General features: G+C 43.7%; 2 protein-coding genes across 2 annotated transcripts in view; both read right to left on the bottom strand.

Annotated features, from left to right (window-relative positions):
• Positions 1-12,933, bottom strand: part of LOC100881413 (uncharacterized) — a 72,370-nt gene extending 59,437 nt beyond the window's left edge. Inside the window, exon 1 of the mRNA XM_012291427.2 lies at positions 10,528-12,933. Coding sequence (XP_012146817.1) covers positions 10,528-10,553 — 26 coding nt within the window. The 5' untranslated portion in view covers positions 10,554-12,933. The remainder of the gene's footprint in view (positions 1-10,527) is intronic.
• A 1,884-nt stretch (positions 12,934-14,817) lies between these two features.
• LOC100875061 (uncharacterized) lies at positions 14,818-17,773 on the bottom strand. The gene is made up of 2 exons (XM_003699796.3): positions 16,080-17,773; positions 14,818-15,830 (listed from the first exon to the last, which is right to left on the bottom strand). Exons 1-2 carry the CDS (start codon positions 16,102-16,104, stop codon positions 14,986-14,988), a joined length of 870 nt encoding a protein of 289 aa, XP_003699844.1. The 5' UTR covers positions 16,105-17,773; the 3' UTR covers positions 14,818-14,985.
• Between the last annotated feature and the right edge of the window lie 157 nt (positions 17,774-17,930).

Raw genomic sequence — 17,930 nt, 5'->3', positions numbered from 1 at the left:
CTCGTTTCCGAGGCGAAAGCGAAAGCGCGCGCGGTCGGAAAAGCTCGTGCCGGCAACAAAGCCGATAACGAGCCTTTGCGAAGGGATGGAAAATGCTGGAAACCAGCGGAATCTCGCGTCGGGAAAAACGCGATCAAGATGTACGGGACAAAGGATATTCGCTAAGCCCGATAAAAAATCGCTTTAATGTTCGCCGTGGCAACTACTTTGGAGCTTGTTTCGGGATTACACCCGCACGAGCGAGGACGGTGCGAGGGTAGCAACGGTCGTGTCAGTGTTCTAACGCGCGGATAAATCGGACGAGGACACGAAACCTTTTATTAGCGGACCACCGTAGAGGGAGAGCGATCTAAAATAGATGCGACAGTCGGAGGAAAGGGATGGAGGTTTTACAGGGCAAGAAGATCGACGGTCAGAAGCCAAGGGACGAACATGGTAAGGGGAAAAGGAGGATGAAAGGGCAAGCGAAGCCGCGACAGGAGATCGCAAGCGGTAAGTTACGATAATGGCGAAGAGGCATCGGTAAGTTATGTCAGGATGACGGAAAAGGAAGAAAGAAAGGTTCTCTTCTCAGGGAAGAGAAGCTTGGACGGATACCGAAGAACCGAAGGAGAATGACGCGTAAGAAATCGCGATTGGCAGATTCGAAACGAGAGAAAAATCATCCTCTCTTCTCTACGCTCTTCCGAACACGAATGCTCGGCTCGAGATAGTCATCGTTGTAACCTACATTAAAAATTCATAACGCTATCGATTCGCCAATTCGTGTTTTCGAACGGTGCGGACAATTTTCATTTATAATGAACGGTGGTTGGTTGATGAACGCTTTTAATAATTTATATCTTGCGCAAATATTTTCATAGATTAATAAAAAGTATTTCACCTCGATGAAACAATTTCGAGGTGCCTCGTATATCGAAACAGTTATCTGAAATTCAACGAAATCGTTTTCTCTCTTCCACCGATGAAATTTCTCGGTTTGTTAAAATCGTACGTTTAACCGGTCGTAATCATCGTCGAACAGACGTTCTGCTTACCTACTTACTTCGATCGTCGCAACAAGACAGGCCAAGATACAGAGAAGAATCCAGACGGTGAGAAGCCATAAAACAAGAAGGAGAAAAGAAGAAACGGACCCCACTACGGTCACGGACGTCGAGAAGCAATTAAAAGCAATTCCTCTTGGTCGTATATCATTCTTGCGTGCACTACCGCCGCGGTTCCCCATTAAAATTGACCTTCGACTCCACCCGCCAGCAACAACGGGATCTTCTGTTGTTCCTGTTGTTTTCCACGGGATTATGTACCCACCGCAACTCATATTCGGAGGGAAATGTATTTTAAAAGCATTCTTTGCGAACAAAACGCTATGCCGTTATCGTCGCGCGTTACATTTTCTCGCGTTAGATCGCTGCTCGTCAGATTATCGCGCGTATCGGTTAACGAGTTTGTAATTTTACTAATCTTCAGGTATCATTTACGTCCACCTACATTTTAACAAAATATTGCATAATAAAACATGTTCGTGACACGATCGTCTTGAAGTACCGTTTTGATAGGTTATTTGCTTAATAATTCAAATCATTACGGTCCCATAATCCGAAATGCCTAAGTAACTAGCGAAGATCGACTCGATTTACCATCGCGTTCCAAGATTCATCCTTCGTTTGAATAACTCGAGGGATGTTTGGATCATGATTTCGTGGAATCGCGATTGTGTGACGAGTAAACATAAGTTGGCTCCCGAATCTCGGCTCCGTGATGGAGTTTCGAGGAAACGAAGAATAAGCACAGACAGATGAAGCGAGTATCAAGAAACTCGCAAATCTGCATATTTAAATTGTAGATGATCCTTGGCGAAACTCGCGACCCCCAAGGGCTACTAGCTCGAGCATATTCCAGGATATATTCTACCTCCGAGGATGTCTTGCCGGGTTCTACGGTTAAGAGACGCGTATCACGCGATGGAAGCCACGAAACCGTGAAACCGAGGACCTGTCTCTCTACGGATCCTTCGTAATTAAGCATTGATACGCTTCCAGAGTAATAACACGGTTATTTATTATAAAATACCTCGAAGGAATTTCTTGCCGTATTCTTTCGCGGACGAGCGCTGTTTGCGACGCGTTTACGGAAGAGCTCGCGGAACGCTGGCTCGCCAAGTGAAACCTGAAAAGTGCGTCAGGCAGCTCCGCTTTCGAGTAGAATCGATCGATAAGCCGTCGACATTTCGCCTAGACATCGACTAGCTCCCGTTTCCCTTCCTCGCCCCTGGCTTCTTAGCTCTTATGGTCTTCGTTGCGATTCCAAGAAAATAACAGAGGACGCGTCGCGAATAACCGAGCAACCTTGCAAGCATCCACGACCGAGCAATTTTTCGAGTAAATTGGATACAACACCTATGCTTTCAAATTCTTCTAGACTTGGATTTCCTGCGAGTAACTGTATGCTACATAAATATTTACCATATGTTTCGTTTAGATTCGATTTTGTTTAACACGGAAAGCTTGAAGCGACACTATTACTGAAAATGATAAATGAGCTTAGTCCGACTACGCATCGAGGCACTCGTTAAACTTTGTGCCCTCGTTTGAAACTTCGGAGATTCTGACCCATTCATCGCTAGCTAATTAGTCTCGTTTCAATTACAGCAGTCATTAGGCGTACGGTATAGTTTGATGGAATAGCTTGAAAAGTACAACCTAGTTTTTTATTCTACTATCCTTCAAGTGTACAAGTGAAACAAGTCTGAAACGTATCGGCATCTCGTTTATTTAATACCTTGAATTAAGTGACCGAAATATGCCTATTAGATTTATCCATCGAACAGACAAGTACGAGTGCAAAAGGTTAATATTGAAATCGAAAGAGACACCTCCCAACTCGATTAATGTAGGAAGCATCGTACAATCGATCGTACTCGATGTGTCGGTAAAAAAAGAGGATAAAGCCAGCAGAGACAGGTTCGATAGGTGTCTCACAAACGTCCACGGCAATAGACAGCCGAGGGAAACTAATGTACAGTGCGTCTCTCGTCGAGAAAAAGATGGTGATTTTATGCGGAAAAACAACCGAAAACGCGGAGCAAAGTTTTCACGGAGAAAGTTTCCTCTGAAATTGGTTATCGCGGTTGATTAGATCGAGAACGTAAAAGCTTCGGACTGAATTACCATCTTTTCGCGTGTATCGCTATTGCGGAACATTCCGAGTATCGCAACAAAGAGAAACGACAAAAACAACGCTTTTCATTATGCTGGAGACATATTTTTCACACGCATCGATGCGTTCAGGAAATGCCGCTCTCTCGTTTTGCACGATGATAATAACAATGATAGGATAATGTACTGTAATTACAGTTTTCCTATAATCAAATACCGCGGTACAACTTTTCTTCCTAGCTTTAAACGTTCGAGGATTAAAGAGTAACGATTTCTGTCTGCTACGAAGCGATAAAAGGAGAAACTAGCGAAGAAGCGATTTTATTCGAAAGGTAGCAAAGTTTGTTACTTACAAACGTTATAAACATAAGTTTTGCTACAAGATCGAATGTAATTTCAAAACGATATTCGTTTTTACGTCGCTTATGTGAGAATCGGATAAGTTCTCACGGGTGCCGAGTGGTCTCGCGAACTGTTTCTTTGGTCGCGATCAGAAGAGGAGAGTCGCGAGCGAACGAAACAGGCTCGAAACGAGGAACGCCAATGAGTCCTGTAAGGAAATCAATGATCGCAAAAGCACTCGACCCTGAAATTAAACGATTCAACATCGAGATATCGTCGAGTGGCAATCAACTTCCTAGAGTGTAGCAACGAAAGAAATCTAGTCGATCTAGTTGAGAAGAAGATTTTCCTTCTTTTTACTTCCATCGAATCGCGCAGCTTACGAGCTGTTAGACAGTGCTGCATGAAAGAAGATTACATACCATGCTAATGCGTTGATTGCACCGGTGGCCACCGATCATCGGCGCCAACGAATTTAATTTAATCATATAATTAGAGAGGAACAAGTATTCTAACAACCATTGGAGATTAATAACTCTTGTTGTACAAAGTTGGCGACGATCAAACGATAATCTTACAGAGATCTCGAACGATCAATATATATATAGTACGTCGTAAACTGGCGTTCATTCGAAACTCAGAAACTCTCTGCACGCAAATTTATTTAGCTCGCTAAGAAATTTGTTCGCTTATTCGAGTTTAGTTTTATTTGCGATCGTTAGTTGCTAATTTGGCCATTCTTATTAACGACTGTACGCGCTTACGGTTCTTTTTAAAATTTCATTGCTCGGGGTTTCCAGCGAAACTTTTAAAAGACCATTGGAGGCGCAAAGAGTCAAGTAGCCGCAGGTGGTAAACCAATCAGCCGCGAGCGCATCGCAGCTGCATTTATGCGGCACTTATGCCATAGCCTAATGCATCTAAGGAGATAAAATAGCCGAGTGTTTGCAGTACCCTGATCGCATCGTTACCTCTGCCACCGATTTAGTCGTTTTCTCTCGCTACCCTTAGTTTCGCTGTAACTCGACTGGCTATCGTGTTACAATTTTCAAATTACGACGCATCGTATTCTTATCGCGAGATAATTTTGTCAGTTGGTGGAACAAAAACGACAGGGAGTTTTGGACGAGTTTTCGCGGACAAGATTTTCACCGATCGTCAAAGCGAACGACGTCTTTTTACAGCGAGCGTAAACGTCAAATTTGAAGGCGAATAAAACGGAACACCGCCAGCCATAAAGAACGCGTATTCGATACGCGATCACGGACGATCAACCGGGGCTTTTCAAGCATTTAACGAGCGACGTTTTGTAATTTCGTGGATCGTTAAACCGGAGCACGCACCGTTTCGAGGTCGATCGTTTAACATACTGGACACTTTTGTTGTTTAACTTGGCGCCGTGAAAACGTTTAACGGAAACGAGGAAGAACAATAACAAGCAAAATCGTTATAACTATCTCCGATACTTTCGAACACTGATCCTGAAAACGATCCAACTTTCGCGGTATGGCACTTATTCGTTTAAGTGCATCTTAGAAAACGATATCGATCGAAACCGTTTCTCTCTCGGGTAATAACGTCCGAACAATTTACGTTACCTATATTTGATGGAATTCCGGCGACATTTTGACTCGATCACTTTTTATTTTCAAATTCTCTAGCGAAGAAAGCGAACTATTCGTTTGATCGTTGCGAACGATTAATCTTAATTTCCAACGTTTCATGGTGCGTTCGCTACACCTTGGTGCTGCTTGAAAATCAATTGACGAGGATTGACGTCATCGCGAAATTTCACGGTTCCCACGTGACTCGCGAAACCTACCCACACACTGCTACGCACCGGAAACGCGGACGTTGGAACAGCGCTCGAATAATACCGAAACAGAAATCCACGTAGTCCGCGGAACCTATTCATTCGAGGTTGAAACTTTCCACCGTTCGTCCTCTTCGTCGTTCTTACAAAAATCCGAACGTCATTTTTAGAAAACATCTCGGAGCACGGTTGGGCTCCACCGTTTCTAACGTAAATGCTAATGAACGTGTAAACTGTTAAGCCTCTTTAATTCTTTAGAGCTCGCCAATTTCGAAAGTGGATACTTTGTGAAGTACGTCACAAAAGACGCGCATATCGCGTATCTGTCCAAAAGCGAAACATGTCGACAAAGACGTTTTGAACGTAATAGACCGTTTCAACCCGAGTGAAACGGTTCGAGAGAAGAACGATGAAATTAGCAGAGAATGGAAGGAACGATTGGGTCACGATTAAGAGGAACGAGGGATGTCGTGTCCTGCGAGAATTTCAGGATATCGCGTGATCGCGGCTAAAATCGCGGCTCGTCACGGATCACCGGATCTCGAAGACGAAAAAGGAGAAGCAGGAAGTCCTGGCGGCGCTTTCGCGTCGAAACGGTTATTTCACGACGACGTAATTTCGCGGCGTTGCTTTTTCTGTCCTGTTGGATACCTTCCTAAACCGGTAACCACGTAATCTTATTAGCCGACTTTCTGGAAACTGACCGCTCGATCGTACGGGATATCCAACTTTTATATGCATACAGTGTCGTCACCTCGTCCTTCTTTTTCCTCGTGCTTTTAATTTGAAAAGTAATTTTTAAACGAAACGTACAAGGCTACGGAGATCGATACAAGTGCGGCGCACCGCGATTGCCCGTGTAACGTCGGAACGATGAAAAAAAGTAATTACGCGGTTACGTGATTACGTTTTCAAAATGGGATTTGTTTAAAAATACCTCTTCCAGCGTTACGATCGTAGCAAAGTAGGTACAGGCGAAGCGAAAGTGGATGAAGCACACGAGGATCTGTTGTGTAACGTTAACGTAAGCGCTAATGGATGCAACTAGGTATTTACGTATTCCCTAAGAAAATCAAGTATATTCCAGTGGCGACATGTGTACCGAACAGAGGCAAAGATCGTTTCTGACCCGACTTTGTACATACGAACAATCTTGTAGTACGTGATTTTGCTACCAACAAGTTCCCTCGACCAGGTGAATCATTCGTGACTCACGCACGAATTCATCCTCGAACCGAGCCCCTGAAACAATGACCGTGTAGCCGAGCAACGTTACCCTGCACGAGTATCCTCTTGTCTACAATACTGTGTATTCGATCCAACTTCGAGTCGAGCCTTAATTACAAAATTCTTCAGAATTTCCTGACCGTTTGCGCGATATAACTGATCGACTTAATTAAAGTTGCGCGCAAGCGTCGATCAAAGGGCGGAAGTTTTATCAGGAGAAGGGGATAACGTCGCGTGTCCCGGAACACGGAAGAATCGTCAACACCGTTTGCTTCAGCCCGTTAATCGTCGCCGGTCGTTCTAACGACTCGCGGGAAGTGTTTCTCAGTCAAATCTCATTAATCTAACCATTTCCACGTGGCACGATGAGATGGAGTTAAGGGCCCATAACCGTGCCAAGTTATTGCGCGTTACTTTGAACGCCGCCTCGTGTATTATATTTTACTGCCGGCCCGTTACCATCGTACTTTACTCCGCCAATACGTTTCGAAAGAAAATCTGCTAACAGTTTGCACGGGAATTACCCGATGACGGGTTGCTCCGTTTTTAAACGTTACGGAATACTATCTGAGAACTTATCCGTTCTGAACAAACCCTCACACCTTTTCGCACGAAATCCAATGACTCGTTATCTCTGTGTACTTGTTATCTGTTGCTTTTTACTTGCTCAATACTTAATCTGTAAAATGACAGTCGATAATCGATTGATACGATCTGATAAACAGTTGCAAAAAAGCTTTTTAGTTCCTAAAAAAGACTTTGTGCACTGTGTTAGATGCGTCTTCGATTTCGAAACGTAAGGAGTTTGAGAGAGAAGTATCGATTTAAAGCACAACCCTTTGCGCACTAGAGGTGACTTTCAGTCACCATTTTATTTAATACAAGAATCTGAAATAATTATTTTTTAACTAGTTCTACAATATGACGTGTGATGTATAAATATAGTGAAAGAAACAATTCTGGAAATTGTTATTAGAGAAATAATAACCTCAATAGAATTCATCTAACTTTTTAACTACATAAGTTTTAAAGTTACTGTTTGCAAACAGTCAAATTACCTCCGAGTGCAAAGGGTTAAAATCTTATTAACATGTTTAAGTAACTGCTTCATCGATGCACAATAAACGACACATACGTGACCGAAATATTAAATACTCTTTACGCGTTACGTCTGTCTTCGTATCTTTTGATCGAGAAAATAAGAAAGATATGTGATAGCACGGGAAAAAGTCGCTCGTATGCATCGAGTGTAACCGATTGCGATCTATTGTTAGCTTCGACAAAAAAGCAGCCATTGCGTATTAAGAGTATCGATAAAACGTCCACGTAGTCGTTTTTATGAAACTTTAACCATTAAACTGATACGATGTAAATGGCATTTTGCGACACTTTTATGCCGTCAAATCTTGTCAGACTTTTTATGTTCGAAACGAGCCATTTGGTGCGACGCAACCTGACATTTGAATATTAATTAGCAGCCGCTGCAGAATCCCGAAAGAAATGAATATTAATAACGGATAACTGCACTTTAATTCGTAATGGTCGAATAATTAATTACATCGATAAGATCAACGTTGAATATAATTAGATAAGAATATTTTGCTTTACGTGCAAAAATTCGATTAATTACGAGTTAACGATAATAGAAGAAACTTCGCTGTTTCTCTTCGGTGTTTCCCGCGCGAGAGCGACAAAGAAAGCGAAACGGGAGACGAAGGAAGAAAGAAGAGGACAGGGAGAAATCCGCTTTCTGCAATTAATCGCATCAAGGACGACTTTCCCAGGCTCGACGAGATGTCGAGGGAAAATTCATCGAATCGAGTCGCTCAAGAGGCACAATGGCCGGTTGATCTCCTTAATTGAAATGCTTTAATTAGAGCTTCGTCCAAAGAGAGAAGACAAGAAGAGTGACACAAAGTAAGGAGGGGGAGAAGATAGTCGTGTCACGAACGATCGCAGCTTCTTTTCAATGAAAACAGAGAAAAACGAAAGTATGTTCCCAGACGTTGCGAAACGGATTCTATGATGGTCTCAGACATACGCTTCGCAACGCAGCCCGATCTTACGGTGATACAACGCGTGGGTGATCTAACGCATGGCGATCCAACGCGTCACGATTCAAAGTGTGACGATACGGTGCGCGACAATGCACGGTAACACCATTCTACACGCGTCCTAACATCTGTTAACGCGTTGAATCCGGCGAAGCAACCTAGCTAAGTACCATTAATACCGTATTAATTCTCGATCGGATTATGGGGCCCGTAGCGAATGCAAATACCTTTCAACTAAACATATTAGTATCGATTTAATGAAATTCGTACCGTTGCTAATCGGTAACTTTATAACGCTCGTAACGTTAATAACAAGATTTCGAGGGAAAACGTTTTCTTATCGATGCTGTCTACGCGAAAGAACCAAAATTACTCCATTGTCTTTCACGAAACTTCCTCACGAGTAGACGTTCACCGATCCAACGATTAGCCCCGCTCTGTATTCTCATCCGACATTTTTCCCGCTTTCTATTCCCTTTTTTGTGAAGCCCCACTTTCGGATCGTTCGCGATAACTGGCCTCTTTCGTATGCAAACACCCGGCTACGATACTGTTATTGTTTCTAAACGGATACTCGGCCATCCGCATGCCTAGGGATTTTAATCTTTCCAAGGAGAAAGGTTTTCAAAACGTCACGTCGGACAAAGAGGAATTATGTACATACGTTACAAGCGATTATCGAATAAAGCTCCTCTAATATTTAACAGAGAAAATGTACTTTCGCGATCTGTTAACATAAAATAAACACAGAACAAGACACAAAATTATTTTAGAATAATTTTGAAATAGATATTTTATTGAAATAGTGTACCATCTCGAAATCAGCAGGTCAATTTGTCCTATGCAGGTGTTTCGCAGCCGACAACTACGACGCCGAATCGAGCCGAGTTGTGCCGAGTCGAAACGTCAGCCGGTGAGCAGCTGACATTTTCGATGCAAAGCTTCGCGTAATACCCCTAACATTTACACAGTCATTCGCGTGTGATCGTATTCGATCTTATCTAATACGGCGACAGTTGAAATTTTACTTTCCACCCAAATGCACGAATTGATCGATCGAACGATGACGTCTGTTCCGCCGAGTCACGTGATTTTTACAGCGATCGTAAGAATGCCGGTATAACAATAGCGAGAGACGATTTCGAGCGACTATTTTTAAATTGTCCTTCGATTTAATCCTACGGCTAAATGATAAGGTTAATCCTACGACCAAACGCTCTCTCGAAACAAACGTATTAATCGATTGGCAGAGAATAACTTCTTAAAGTACATCGTTATTGTTCGCCGGAGAATTTGGCGTTACAACATCGCGATATTGTTTATGATCGAGCAGAAAACGTATAGCGAGATGCAATAGGATGTCGCAAATATCAAGTCAGACTACTGCCACCTACAGACATTCTTAACAAATGAGGTGTCTTATTTACAACCAGAACAAAAGATATTGCACTCGGGAAAAGGGTATTATAATTCGAAACGATGCCCTTGTCACGTGTCACGAGCACCGCGAAGCGCGTTGTTTCACGGGGAAAACAAATAAAAGGTTAACCCAGATTCCGAAGGGAACGATAATTGTAAGGGGATCCTCTCGAGGAATACGTTTCATTTATGTTTATCGCAGCGGCAAACAAACACAACTCGTTACTTCGCTCGTTAAGCGCGACGAACTTTTATTACGAACGATGATACTGTTATCGTTAACCGTACTAAAGTACATAAAGCGTAACTACACGCATACATTGGCGTAACCAGGTAGGATAGATCTATCATACCCTCGTCAGAAACTGTAATACGCATTATGTTTAATGCCGCTTCTCTAAGAAAAATGCAATACAGCATCGAAAATTATGGACGCACGTAATTCACCGTAAACAAAAATTCTAATTACGCCAATGAATGCGTATTCTTCGAGGAACTTTCGTAATAGACTTACCTGAGCGCGCGTTGTGTGGTCTTCATTTCTGGCTGTTTCTCCGCGAATTCTTCCAGGAAATTTTGTCAGTGTCGATCCATCGATTCGTCTCGATGTTAAAACACACGGCACAGGTACCGATAAAAAAAATAAATCGCACAACACACAAACACGCTCATGCTAGAAATGAAAAAAAGCACTGAGATTTTAACCGTATTTACTTTTCACCTTTACGATTCTGCACCGATCATTCACTTCACCGGGCGAATCGATTCGAGATGGCCAACAATCGATAACGCCAGCACGATCGAGCGCGAGGGAAGTACGGATACGAACTTCGGCACTTTAAACGATTTCAACAATGGCGGGTCTAAATCTTTCGTGGATCGGTGACGTCTGCTATTCGTTCGTGATTGAAAATTGACGAAATCGCGTAACGCTGGTCGAGAATGATAAAAACGTCGTAACATACGGCCAACGTTTTCATCGAGCACGCAGCGGTAAGAGGCACGAATTAGATTAGTGGGACTCGCGACCGAGACACTTGGAGGTTAGGTCGAGTCCGGAGAGAGGCACATAACCTCTCTTTCACCAGCCCGATGATCCTGCAGCTGCAGCGTTCGTGACAAGCTTCTCTAAATTCTTAATACACTTGGTTTTGTCGTACATCTTAGCTTCGTAAGGTACACCTTAACCTCCGGCATGATTGGATCGCGTTTGTCATGGCGGCGATAGTTTGACGCGGACTTGTCCGCTCGCACGTGTTACCGATTCGAATATTCACTGAACCCTGTTCGTTAAATTCGTAACACTCTTCTCGACTGTAGTTTTCAATGTCCTCCAGAAATAAACACCGAGCAAATCGACTGTCTCGTACTCTGACACGGGCATCACGTCACTTAACGAGGCGTGATTCGTGTCTTGGCTCCTTCGAACGATAAAAACTTTGCTACTAATTTTTTCTTCGCTTTCGCGTACCTCGACGTTTTCCTTGATCGACTGGTCCAGACTCGTCGTTCTTTTAAACCTCGCGATAAGATCACTGACGAACACTAGGTCGATAAAAAAATATTATCTCGAAACTTCGGTTATCCCGTTCGATACAAAAGCGTGCCACTTATCGAATGACCGATGCGTCCTTCTGACTGGCAGGACTGGTTCGCGCAACGAACACACGGCGGTCCTCGTTCGAGCTCCGAATCACTCCGTTAGACGATGAACGTCGATGGAAAATCTTCGGTTAGCACTATCGCGGTCGCGTACGGAGCGGAGTTGTTTGGAAAGCCGAAAAACGTTTGTATCACGCGGCGGCAGGTGCAAAAGGTGCCGGTTTACACGAGAAGCGAGCAACCTCCTCTCTTAGCCAGGTCCCAACCGAGAGGTCCACCGTGCGAGGACTGGTTTCACGAGACTCCCTGTGCCCGACCGGCCAGACTACTTCGGACACGATAAAAGAAGAGGGATACAGATAGAAAGAGCGCGCGCTCTCCGGCGCGACGAGAGGCGAAGAGCGAGGAGAGCGTGGAGAGCGGACTCGTGGAGTGTGGGTCCCGTTCTTCGGAGAGAGGCTTGTTCCAGCAAGCGCGAGGAAGTACTGTTACTTAGACAGAGCCTTCGGGGCCTACAACGTGCTGCAAAACGCGACGCAGACCACGACGCGGTGCATACAATTCCGAATCGCTGCACCGACACACGTTCGCGATTGTCTTTCTCTCGCGAAGTGTCTCTTTCGTGCAAGGCGGATGCAACGAAATCACACGTATCGACAGTTGGAAATCGATTCACTTTTATCTTTCTCTTCTCGACAACGAGCTCAAGGATGCGTCCGAGCAACGCTGTACAGAGTCATGACGTACTCGCTGCTCTTATTTCTTTTGCTTTTATTGTAGAGTTGCAGTCGCAGCGACGATTGCTATTGACGTATCCGGTATCGTCAATGTTTTCATGCACGCAGCTTCGCCTCAAGGTCTACTTTGAAAGTAGTCATCGGACGACCGCCCGGCTCTACGACAGATCCACCACGAGTATTTTGCGTTAATCGTTGAATTTCAAACTCGGACTCGAGGAGTGATTGACGGTTGTACGTACACGGATCACGCGAGCCTAGTCACGATCGCTAGGATGCACATTACGTATAATATGCATGTGTACGTGTGCCAAGGAACGTGTACGCGTGCGTGAACACGCATCAACGAATCGCGTGTCCTCCTTCACCCTCTCTGTTTACTCCTGTGCACGCGAAATTTCAACTGGACGAAAATCGACCCACGAGCAGCCAGCTTTCGCACCAGCACCCTGCACGCTCCAATGAGAATTCATGTCGGACACGGCAATGTTTTCGAGTCTCTGTCCGCTTGTTCCGTCAATCTTGAAGAGAAGGTAGAAAATGGTATGCTCACCGCTCCGTGGTCGCGGCTCAACTGGACGATTGGCCGCCTCCGCGCTACTACCCACCGTGTTCAGGGCCGTCCTATCGCGATCAGGCGCCCTGTGTCTCCGCGTTACTACTACGTACACCCGGCTGCAACTGGGTATACTTTTCCTTTCGATCTTACGAAGAATCCGAAGAAAACTTGGGGGAAATCTAGGGAGTACCGTGAGGAGATCGTAGAATAAACCATGTACAGACCCTGCGGAAGATCTGTATAGAGACTAGGTAGAACACGAAGAAAACCTAGGAAAGAGCGTGGAATAAATTAGGGAAATTCTGAAAAGAACGTAGGAAGCCTCTAGGGAGAGAAGAACTTGACCTAGACATTTCTCCTGCGATTCCTCCGATTTCTAAGTTCTAAACAAAGGGTAGCCTACGTTGCACCCGAGTGTACCTGCACGTGCCCGCGCGTTAACTCTTACCACCACTCGCGCGTGTGTGTACCATATGCAGCGTGTACGTATCATCGGTGCGTACAAATACTCGAGCGGACGGGTGTAACCGGTTTCACCGATTTTTTCCCGAAAAGCACTCGCGATGGTTTGTAAAATTGTTTGCCCTTTGTCGTTTCTCCGACGTGCACGTAAACTGCCTAGAGGCCATATTTCAGTATTTTGAGAGGCAGATCGCGATTGATTTTGATATTATAGACGAATTTATGAATATAAAATCGGTGGAACAGCAGAAATTAGAAGGTACGATCGAACGGTGAACGGTTCTGTTGGGAAAAACTACCTGTTTGATCCACGCTGCGTAACAGGAATGAATTTTTCCAAATTCCAAACGTATAATCGTTATGCACTGGATAATGTAAGGTGACACCAAGGCAGTCCAGTGCAGAATCAAGATACGAGCCCAACATCACCGTGACCAAGCTCGATCACGTGGAATCTGCTGTCTTCGATACCGTCAAATTTAATTTCACCCTTACTCTTTGCATCGTATAGGTATACGATAAGACAAACTTAAACAATTTCGTCGAAACGATAACACGTAATTATACTTATTCAAAATCCATTCGCAATTGCATCGAGAATGTTAATTGCAGGCAATTGTACAATTCGCTGACTCCGTCGAATCGGTGACCTAACTTTCCCCACCGATACCCCGTTACTCCAGTTCAAATTTTACTTATTCGATCTCATAAGAATACTATATTTTTCGTCCGTCGATCGATTTATAAACGGTCCCGACTAGCTCATGTGAGTCGAGAATTTGAATAATTTATGATTCGCATCTGTGCGTGGCGATCATAAATAAAATACAAAATCGGAGGTACGAAAAAATTGCGATCTCTGATAATCCGATAAGACAGAATAATGAAAATGCGTTTAAGCGTCATAAATCTACGTCGAGCTGTACGCATGCGCGATCTCTCGAAGGTGCAATATCAATGCGACGAAGCTTAGGGAGGCGGTCTTTTGAATCGCCGCTTAATAAATTGAGTCATTAGAAGCACGAGGCAAAGTACATAGCGAAAGTAAATCCTGAACACTGAGCTGAAGCGTCCACGGTGCAAGTTGTAACAATAAAACGAGAGAGTAACGTGATTGCACTGCGCCACGTGACGTACGTATGTACGTATACATTGAACGATACTTTACTTAGTTGATGGCGACTCCACGGGGATTCGACGAACAAAAATATTGCCTTTATCCTGATGAAGTCGTTTACGTTTATTGAGACGATTAATAAATTCATCTTGTACATTCCAGACTTCCGTTTGATGAATTTAAAGAAGGAATTTTTTAAAAACTTCGACCGTCGATAAAGTAGAACTCGTTCTCGTCGGTTCTGGCGAAAGAAATTTGAAAATGAAAGGTGCTGCCATCTTGGGGCTCCGCTTATGACTAACTGACAATAGCAATTGGTGGCGTACGAACATTTAAAAACACTTTATGTACAATTTATAAATTCTATATTTATATTATTATATTACAATCACTATTTCGTATAAAAGAAAGCTATCCGCATCTATGTAAAGTGTAAAACTACCGATAGACTTAAGTGTACAAATTAATGTGGATCGCAAAGTCCCAATTCTTTGATTACATATTTAGATGCAAGTGCTGGGCCGCAGCGATAATTTTACATTTTTGTAGTTCCAACTTTTGTTCCTTAAGTTTCAACAGTCTTTTTTGAACATCCAATTCGTTCTGTCGTATCACCATTAACTCTTTGTGCCTTCTTTCTTTGTTCTTTTCCGCGATCGAAAAATTTTTCGTCATTTCGTCGAAGAATTTTTCGAAGAGAGTCGTTAAGGCACCTTTCGTATCCGTGTCCTCTTGTTTACCGTTCGTAGAGGAGTTTGCCGTTAACGCCGCTAGAGGGTCGTCCGACTGCTGATTGTCGGTAGCGTTGCTCTGTTCCTGATTCGTGGGTTTCGGTAAAATGAAAGTGTATTTTGCGGAACCAGCTGGTGGTGGAAAATCGCCTTCTTCCAAGTACATGTGTCTCTTCTTTTCGTTAAAAATTTCGTCCAGTGCTCTTTTGTGCTCCCAATGGCCGTAATGCCTCATTCTACCCGGCTTCTTCAATCGTTCTCGAAATACCAAATTCTTGTACTTACGTTCCAGAACTCGCCACTTGTTTTCGCACTTTTGAGGACTGAAGTAAAAGCCATAGTTTTGCATCTCGAGAGAAATCATCTCGAACATTTCGCGCAAACTTCGGATCTGCGTCGATTGTCCTACCATCGATCGATACTTCTTGTATTGACTAATGAGGCACGTGGTAGCCTTGCTGGTCCATAAATTCAATGCGCCGACATCAGCACTGGAGGGTATCGCGTTGTTACCTTCGAATCCGGGAAATCCGTTCTCGTGTTCCTCTTCGACGTAGCATTGCAACGTTGGTTCTACCTTGACTTCCGTCTGCACGTCGATCTTCTCCCCTTGTCAAGAACAAGTTAGCATCGTCATACTTTGTACCGACTAAATTTTTTGCGCGTATACGCGATAATCGAAGCAAAGGCGTTTGATTTTCCCGCGCGAAACAGTTCCAAACTGAACCAAATACGAGCAGCGTGTTTACGCCTGTGTGACTTTTGAACGAGTGCACGTTCGAAACAGGTTGGAATTCGTAAAGAATACATAGCGACAACACGATGTATGTAGGCGCGTGTAACAACTGTTTCTCTTACCTTTCTGCTCTGTAATATCGGCCATATTAGCGTACTCTCGTAACGTAACCTCCGTTCCAATCTGCGAGAGAAGTCCGGCACGAGTGCCAATCTCGGTCGTGGCACGGTCTCGCAGGGGACCGAAAAACCAATGAAAACTAGTTCCAAACCGGTTTCATACTGGAACTGGTTTGATACGCGTCGAAGACTGGCGGCCATGTTGCTTTCGTACTCGACGAATCCCAAAGATAGTACGTTAGGTCCCGTAGCACATGGCATCCATTATCTCGTACGTGTTTCGAACACATTCGAGCACGAGTCAAGTAGCTGGTTTCTCGAAGCAGCTGTTACTAGCATCAATTAAAAGCAATTATCTATCGAAACAAAACGCGGAGAACACTCTTATGTTTCTGTTACAATTCCACGATAACATCTTCGCGTAATAATTCACGTAACGACAATTACGTCGAGGATAAAGAACCGTTGTATAACAGACGACCGTAAAAGCCGCAAAATAGTTGAACAATTTATAAACAGATATTTAACGAGGAGAAAAAAGTCGTCAAAGCGACATTCCAGATTTATCGATAACACAGGTTAGATCACGGTAAACAGTTGCATAAGGTGCGTGTGTTCCGTTTAATGACTTTTAGGTATTTCTATGATTCGATGAAGCTTAAATTATTCCCGGGGTATTTAACATTATTATAGCCTCTGGAACGAATCGAGTAACTTCCTTCACTTTCCACCGTGTATAATACGTTTCGCATTATAGTTCATAAATGCTTCGTTTTCCCATATAATTAAAACTGGCACACTCGTACCACGCGTGTATTCGTATTATATTATACATCGAAGTTGAAAAGGAACAATAATCTCGTAACCTTAGATTATTCTTCGATTTCCTGTAGCACTATTAGCAGTCACGATAATCGCAACCTCTATCGATATACTTGAACATAATGCATCCAGTGTAGAAAATACCTATAGATCGTTTATTTTCGTCGCAAAAAACGTACAACGCGCAAAGTTGTACTTTAATCGATTAATCGTTTCGCAATAATCTTTATCGTCTTTAACGATCGATAAGGAATTTTTAATAAGGCAAGATCAATCGATCGATTAATAAAGTTGGATAAGAACAATTACCTTCGAGATCGTTTCGTTCTTTTTTCGGTCGGTGTCGAAGATACGACGAATGTTTGCACGCTTCGATAGCAGCGCTGACACCGGAAACGAACTATTTCGTGAACCAACCAGGCCTATATAATCCCGCGGGTATGAAACGGCTAGTGTACGGTGTAACGAGATAATAACACCCACACAAGAGTTTCGCGTAAAGCGCGCGACGGACAAACATTCCGAGCGGGTCTGGCGCGTCACGGAACACGAGGAAACGAGTCGAGTGCTCGGGATTCCTCGTTTTGGGTCATTGTTCGTTCCGATTCTCAGATACGTCCTGTATTTCTCATACTCGTTATTATCGTACACCGGATGTACTTCCCCCTCGTTTAAAACGTGCTCCGCACATGTTCCGTTTTCTCACTGACTCGATATTTTTGCCGCTTACAAATAAATTTCCGAAAACGCGATATTCGTTTAATTCGACTACCGATGCCCGTGCGCTTTTACCGAGCGTGCATTTTTTGCCCGCTTCGATAAAAAATACGAAAACACGGATTAATCGTTTTAAACGATTACATTCGATACGCGATATAATCGCTTATAATCCGTCGACAAGTTTTTACGAATAAAATCAGCTTTCGCGAACGCGTCGCTCCCTCCGCTTTATATTTCCCGCTCGCTGGAATCGAGGCTACAGTCGCGATACGTCCTCGTAACCCCAAACACGATTTCGATATTAGTCCGTGG

The sequence above is a fragment of the Megachile rotundata genome, chromosome 4 (assembly GCF_050947335.1).
Source record: "Megachile rotundata isolate GNS110a chromosome 4, iyMegRotu1, whole genome shotgun sequence".
Taxonomy (NCBI): Eukaryota; Metazoa; Arthropoda; class Insecta; order Hymenoptera; family Megachilidae; genus Megachile; species Megachile rotundata.
Note: the sequence above shows the minus strand (reverse complement) of the source record. Positions and strands in the feature narration are given on the sequence as shown.

Coding starts and splice junctions, on each gene's coding strand:
- LOC100875061 (XM_003699796.3), bottom strand. CDS start 16,104: ATGGCCGATATTACAGAGCAGAAAG. Junction 15,831..16,079: donor CGATATTACAGAGCAGAAAG/GTAAGAGAAACA, acceptor GTTCTTGACAAG/GGGAGAAGATCGACGTGCAG.